Raw genomic sequence first — 7766 nt, 5'->3', positions numbered from 1 at the left:
TTGTGCAGCTCCATGTTTCTCAAACAGAGCTCCAAGAGATAAAAAAAACCTTTCACCGTCTTTCAATATCTAAAAGAAAAAATGCTTACGAATGGATTATAAGAATGGGCAGAAACGAAAAATTCCTGCCAAAGCGGACATAAATATTTGTGTGTTCCGAAAACTATACGGAAGCCTGCTTCGAAGAAGATCACATATACAGTCTCCTGAGTGACAATACCCACAAAAAAAGAAAAAGGCAAACGCAATACCAGCCAATGTTACGATTATGCTATTTCACTTTTTTACTTTATTTCCGGGAGGAATTTTAATCAACCAGAGAAACTCTCTGTTATTGTTGTTGACTTCGTCGTATTTTCCTGATTAAACGCGGGTCCCCGATTAAACGCCGGCTTGGTATAAACGCCGGGTCAAAACTGCTAACTTTTAAATAAACACTGGGGGCGTTTGATCGAGGTCCCGGCGATTATTTGTGGTCAAGCAAACAAGTAAATATATTCTTTTCAGTAGCACTGCTACGACAAACTGGTACGGTCTGCTACTTTGGTAATTTTTTATAATGTTCAAGGAAACGTCCGGCGTAAAATAACTAGGATGGATGCTGTAAACAAAACGAAACAGCAATGCTCGTGTTCATGTCGTCATGACTGACGCGAACAGTGGAGGAGGACGTTTATTACCGCGAAGGACATTGGCGACATTGCCGTTTATGGACTTATCGGTTGTTTATGTTCTGTTTGTCACAAATCTTGATTGCAACATGCACGTACCGTATGCAATACTGCAACATTGGTAACATGATCATCCTCGGAGACTCAGAGACAGATTGTCGAGCGGGACGACGAGAAAAATCGACGGTCTCGAAGGATAGGTAATAATAGATCAACCTGAAAAAATTGCAGAAAATTGCACTTCGATAATGAACTCGATCGGACCCCGATTTAACGCCGGAACACACAAATATTTGTGTGCGCTTTTGAGCAATTGTTCTTTAAATATTGAAAGACGGTGAAAACGGAAATACCTTTTTTTGTATTTCTTGGAGCTCTGTTTAAGCAAAATGGAGCTGCACAAACAGGCATTTTGACAAACAAAAGCCACTACAAAGAAACAAGGAGTTTGAGGCTGAGCTCTTTGACGTCACGCATACATTAACAGCTCCAAGATGGCGGCGTTCAGTTGTCGAGTTTTGGGCTACTTCAAAAAAGGATTTCGTAGGGTTTAAGCGCTCGTTAGAAGCTGAAATTTTGGTGAATAACATATCTTTGCATAAACTTTTTATTGGCGTAAAAAAAATTAATGGCCATTCTGGAGTGAACTTCTCCTTTAAATAACTTCGGCGGCGGCCATATATAGTTTGCTATAAACTAGTCAATCGTGCTTTTGTTTGCTTTTGTTTGAAGGCATTCATTTGGTCTGTCTGTTCAGTACCGCCCAGAAGTTGGATACTAAAAGCAGTGTACAAATCTGAAAAAAAATTTCTGCAAATTTACACGTTCTGTAAAAAGTATAGCCTGTATTTTTCCATTCTCGTTGTTGTTTTGCATAGAGCGTGCAGGCAGTGTTCAGCTAATTACGCCTTTTGTTTTGTGACCGTCTGATTTGCAATTCTCGTTTCGGCTTAATGGCGATGAGTTTGAGAAATGGCGGTATTTTCCTCGACAACTAAATTCACAATGACAGAATGGTAGGTATAAAAAAATTAAATCTTGTCCGCGGCCGATGTGTTTTATCGGCAATGATAAACGTCGCCTAGCAAAAGGTTTAATTAGCAACTACCGTTCTACACGTGCACTTGGAACAAAAACAAAAAGAAAAAACTTCCGGAATTGAAAAGCACCAATCAGAACAAACAATATCATTCACTTCCGCCTTAAATCTGTCAATCAATGAATCGAAATTCTTACTTCTGTAACCCCCAACTGGCAGGAAGATGTAACCAAATCAAAGATTTTAAAATGACGCCAAAATAATGTATACCTTAGAAACAATTGGGCAAAAAAAGCTCATGGACGTCTAGTTCAACCTTTCTCCTGTCTCCTGAGTAAATATAGTAAAACTTAGACAGATATTTGGCTGCGAATATTTGTCGAATTTAACGACTGTCATTTACAGTTTCACACCTTGACATAAACGAAGAGATACAAGCGGTTCCGAAGATCTCTCGGTTCCAGTCCTCGTTCAAGCTGACCGCGAATAATTTATTCAGCTCCAGACCACCAACTTGCAGACCGCGTAAAAAGAAAGAAAGAAAAAGACGCGACAAAAGCAGGTAAAGGTTTATTCCTATTTATCCTCTTATCTGATGTGAGGGCCCCCTGTGAAGGGACTAACATACGACTGGGGATAAGTTGTAACACGTTTTGCTTCTCTAAAAGGATATTTGATGCGAAAACATGAACAGTTTTGAATTTTTTAAGGCGTTTAAGGACATGACGCAAAATAAAAATCAAAGTTAATTTTCCTTAGTTTATTCATATCCAAGTCATACAGCAAGGACATTTCAATATCATAGTCTAACGCCACTAAAGTCTTAACATTTCTTCAGATTACGATATAACTCATTTTTTTTTTTTGAGTACAATTTTACTTTCCAACGATCACTTGATATTTCTTGGTAGTTGCTTTGAATCCGGGCGCGGTTCTTAAGTAGTTGGAGGTGAATTTCAGATACATCTGACCACCGACCGCTTGAATCGGTTGCATGGCGAACCTTTCACCATCAATATCAAAGATAAGATCATTTTCTGTAAAAAAGGAAAAGAAAAAAGTACACAAATAATTAAATAAACAAACAAGAAAAAAGAATACCCCAAAAATAAATAAACGAATTAGCAAACAAATGAAAGAACGGTTAAGCAAACGAAGGAATGAACGAACGAATAAATCAACGAATGAACGAACGAACGAACGAAAGAACGAAGGGATAAAAGAAAGAACTAATAAATCAACGAATAAACGAGTCAACGAATGAATCAACAAAAAAACGAACAAACGACAATATGTAATGCACTTTTAAGGTATAAAAAAGCAGTAAAAGGGAAAATAATGTTCCCTGTTTGGTTTGGGAAAAATAAGACAAAAATCTTAAACAAATCCTAGCAACTGTATTTAAATTATAGTTTCTCAAAGTCTTATCAGTTGAAACGAGATTGGTACCTGAAATTTACACACATCAAACGCACAAACTTAATGCCGTCTGTTTTTTGCTACCTTGAAATTACTCAGAATTTATTATGTGGAATACTTTCGGTTGAAAAATGTCACGGATAAAACGCGGGAAGCAATAATGTCAATAAAATAAAACTGCATTTTTTTGGCGTAAGTTGCAGCTAAGTCTTGATTTGTCGAGAAGAATTTTAAACGCTGCATAATAGAAACTGCACTGGTCGTTGCCATAAGCTTGACTATACTGTATGGATCAGTCGGGATGGTTTTGTACTCCCTCCCTCTTTCTCCCCCCTCCCTCACCCCGCTCCTCCCGGGCGCGGGTTTGGCATTTAACTTACGGGTAAAGGAGCTAAGTGACGAGTATCCCGCGAGGAGGTCATAGCCAGACTCGGTGTGGAATGACTCGAACTCCAGCTGGAAAGCTTTGCCGATGTTGAGAGACCATACACACGTTACACTATTAGGATAGTCGCTGGGGTAGTTCGGTGACATCACAGTTTGTTCCAGGTCAGTAAGTATACCACCGCACGCTAAATAGTAAAGAAAAAAAAAAAGGAAAAGAAAAAAGAAAAGCATGGATAATTTTAATTAAACGTAAGTTATGTGATTAAAATACGGTATGTCACGGTAATTTTAGTGATTCTTGTCTGTTTTTTTGTTTCTTGATTAAGGGCTACGAAACATCCAATAGGCTTTATGCATGATAACGTCATATGCTCAAAATTCACCACCAAGCCTCGTTTACGCGAGTTATTCTAAACCCTCTGCCACCTTCACGACGGTTTTCACGTGGGTATTATTTTCATCTTTGCTGCCTTGGGAATTCGTTCATGATAAATTTTGCAAATTTGCACTTAAGCGAGGCTTGGTGGTGAAACTTGCGGTGACGTAAACATGAATAAGGGCTATTACTGACAGCACAATCCCGGCCTTATAGAGCACAAGATGCCTCGTGTCAACAGGATATTCTAAAGCATTTGTTGGCACTATTTTCAAATAGTTTAAACTTCACTTAAAAGTAAAGTTTAGCTCGTTACAATTTATTCCAATGTTGTCCAGTTAGAAACAACATGAAAATCCACTCGGTGTTTTGTTAAATGGCCTAAGCTCACAACGAGTCTCTCGTAGCTCAGTTGGTTCGAGCGCCCAACCGGTATCTGGGAGGCCATGGGTTCGATTCCCGTCGGGGACTCAGATTTTTTCTTTGTCCCACGCTCGTGTCATGTTGAATAATTTCTTCACTACTTCTGCATTGTTTTGAATTTCTATCTTGCTAACAAAACGAAAAAAGTTAAGGCCGGTTTACACGTTATGATTTGTCGGCCCGATTTATCCTAAGCAAATTTACACGCTTCGATTCGTCGGTCGGTTTTCCTTTGCCTATTCAAATTGAAAGGATGAAAACAGTTTTTTCGTATGTTTAAACAACTGTGTGCTTATTTTGGGCATATCTTCATTACGGGCAGCGCAGTGTGGTCTGTTCAGGTGTGATACTCACTAACTCGAATCGACTGCAGATTTTCAAAGGCTTTTCAGAAGCGAAATTATTTTCAGTTTTGAGTTTTATACTGTTGTCTCGGGAAAGGGTCAGTGCGGGAGTTCATTACAATTTAAAGGGACTGTGTCACGACTTAGTTAATTTTGTTATTTAATTTTGTCAAATATATCGCTATGAAACTAAATGTTTGCAAAGAAATTAATTCTATGATTCTAAATTATAAAACCATAGCTTTATTGCAGCCAAATGTGTCTCCCAGGCGTTATAATTTAAAGTTATAAGCAGACAAGATTAACTCGGAAAACTGTTCCGCCGGACGATATTTCAAAAACCCTTATCGCAATCCGTTTCAATCTTCGACACTTTTGGCCATCCGTACCTTCTTTTGCATTTGGTGTGCTATTTAAATATTCCTTCACTGTTTTAAGAGGTTATTTTACATATTTAAACGAATTTGATGGTCATTTCCTATGCCCAAGTTTGGCTAAAATCCGGGTCCACGGTCCCTTTATTTAACATTCATTTCTTCAACTTACTGACTGTCTGGTACGATGCTGAAAATCCTTCCGAATTAATGCTACCGTCGGTGATAAACCTGATATCAATCGCGTTGTTTTCAGAAGTAAAGGAGATCGCCTTGCTGTAAACTCCAGACAGTTTGGTGATGAACTGCTTGGAGACGCCATCATAGATTTCTACCCCATCGTTATTCGCCTGTGTCTTGAATGAATTGAATGTCACCATGACCTTCTTGCCCGACGGGACACTGATCTTCCAGCGGCAGTAGGCATTGTCGGGATAACTGTTGGGGTTATTTGGAGAGCTGAAGCTTCCAGAAGGATCATTAAAACTTGCTCCGCACACCGAAACTGAAAATAAATAAATGAATTCGAAAAAAAATTAACGAAGACGAACTGCGCATACTAGGCACGCCTTATTTTGACTGCGTTTATGTTCCACACAGTATAGTTGAACTCCTATATATCAAGCGGCCACCCTTGGCTGCCTAATAGGGGTTCGTCAGAAATTAGCATAAGGCGTGGTAGAAACTTCACTTTACTTCAAGGAAACCAATAGATCATTACTTCAAGACGATTGTAAGCGTGTGTTTGAATGATTTTGTCAGTCGTCAGTTCAAATTCCGGGCTCTTATCTGTTATCAGGTTGTTGAAAAAAAGGCCAAGCTACGAGTATTAAATTCTTGGTGGTGCCTAAAAATAGGAGGAAACAATAGAAAAATCCTCATTGGACTGGCCGGAAGGTGGCCACAGCCGCTTAACAGAGGTGGCCGCTAAATGGGTGGTTCGACGTTGGTCCATTCAGTTGTTGAAGGAGATTGCCAACAAGGCATATCTCGAAGAACGGCGAGTAAAAAAAAAATGATGAGCGATTTAAATCCATCCTGTACTTATGAGCCATCGTATTTTTTATTTTGGCCGCCTATTTACCAGAATAGAGGCATTATTGTAAATTCCATGCTTTTGAAACCAGGATAAGCTCCGACCTGATCAAAAGAAGATTTTATCTATATCTCGAAGAACGGCGAGTGAAAAGGTTGGTGAGCAATTTAAATTCATCCTGACTTGTACTTATGGGTTATCGTACTTTTCATTTTGGCCGCCTATTTATCAGAATGGAGACATTATTGTAAATTCCACCGCGGAGCTCCGCCTTAGGCTTGCCTTAATTTATATATATCATTTGCCGTGTTAGAGTTCCGGACGAGCGGGTGGTGTTTGGGTCTTCTCAGTATATAGAAGGTAAAAATAAACAGATCTAAATAAGAATAAAGAAAGAAAAAGAGAAACAAGAAATCGCTCTCATAGGCAACTTACCGGCGCACGTGGCAACAGACCCAGACCATGTTCCGTCCAGTTGGCACGTGCGACCCCTGTCACCTGACAGCTGGTAGCCTGGATCGCAGTCGTAGACAACAGTCTTACCAAAAGTAAACTCTGATCCTAGACGCTCCCCATTTGCTGGAGTGCCGGGATCGCCACAATCGATAACTACAGATATCAGAAAAGACCTTACGATGTCAGGAAAATGTATTACCAGATTGTAAATAGGATAATTTTAAACTCATTTATTATCTCGCTGAATTTTCTCAATCAAACTAGTGATATTTTGTGTTTAATAGATCAGCCACTGGGTTGGGCTTAGAGAACTAGACGGCTTGCTCTCCGGTTTTATCAGATTTGCGGATTTCCAATCATACACGAGTTTCTACTAAAACAATCACACTACCTGCCCTCGTTTTCTATGAGCGATATTCAGCTCGGCTACGCCTCGTAAGACTGTTCACAGTACCCTAATTTTCCGTGAAGTTGTAGAGATTGATCGTTGAGTGCGTATGAACATCCCGCAACCCTACCAACGGGTTTTTTGCACTCTCCCCAGTTTTCGCTCGCATTCAGGAACCAAGATGGCGGCCCGTCGCACTCAACGATCGATCTCTTCGACTTCACGGAAAAATAGAATACAATTGTAAATTAGAGACCTCGAAGTTAAATTGATGGAAACCTTTTACCTGGCACTTTCTTACTGGGCGTTTTCTAATTAACAATTAGACTACGAGCCCGAGTTTTCTATGAGCAAATAGTCAACGAGGTGCAGCCGAGTTAACGTTGACTATTGCTCATAGAAACAAGGGCGAGTAGAACCTACAATATTGTGCACTTTGAAGACAAAAATCAAGAAAATTTACCGCTTAAAGAGCTACGCGCGCGCACGACTGTTTTCTATCGGAGATAGATCGATAGATAGATAGAAACTTTATTAAAATGTCATAAACCACCTAGCTGGGGAAAACTCCCCCACTAATACGGGGACATAACAAAAAAAAGGGTTAAAATAAAAGAAAATGCTAAAAAACTATGGCTATTTACAATAATAAAATTTAAATCTAAGTTAAAATATGTTATATAATACAATAATACATAATTCAAAATTCAAAATTCTTTAGGAGGAGCAGAGCGGACAGCCTCTGCACCCATCATCTAATAATGCATCAAGATTGTTAAGATTTCTGATGTTCGTCTTAAAAATACTGAGAGATGTGGCCTCTCTTATGCTCTTTGGTAATTTTGACCACAAT

At 39.2% G+C, this 7766-nt stretch overlaps 1 protein-coding gene across 1 annotated transcript in view; it reads right to left on the bottom strand.

Annotated features, from left to right (window-relative positions):
- Positions 1-2451: 2451 nt before the first annotated feature.
- Positions 2452-7766, bottom strand: part of LOC144654270 (sushi, von Willebrand factor type A, EGF and pentraxin domain-containing protein 1-like) — a 41769-nt gene continuing 36454 nt past the window's right edge. Inside the window, exons 32-35 of the mRNA XM_078514354.1 lie at positions 6505-6678; positions 5206-5538; positions 3510-3701; positions 2452-2747 (exon numbers count right to left, since the gene is read on the bottom strand). Of these exons, the coding sequence (XP_078370480.1) occupies positions 2587-2747; positions 3510-3701; positions 5206-5538; positions 6505-6678 (860 nt within the window). The 3' untranslated portion in view covers positions 2452-2586. The remainder of the gene's footprint in view (positions 2748-3509; positions 3702-5205; positions 5539-6504; positions 6679-7766) is intronic.

This window comes from Oculina patagonica, chromosome 5 (genome assembly GCF_052425735.1).
Source record: "Oculina patagonica isolate OP01 chromosome 5, crgOcupat, whole genome shotgun sequence".
Classification (NCBI taxonomy): domain Eukaryota; kingdom Metazoa; phylum Cnidaria; class Anthozoa; order Scleractinia; family Oculinidae; genus Oculina; species Oculina patagonica.
Note: the sequence above shows the minus strand (reverse complement) of the source record. Positions and strands in the feature narration are given on the sequence as shown.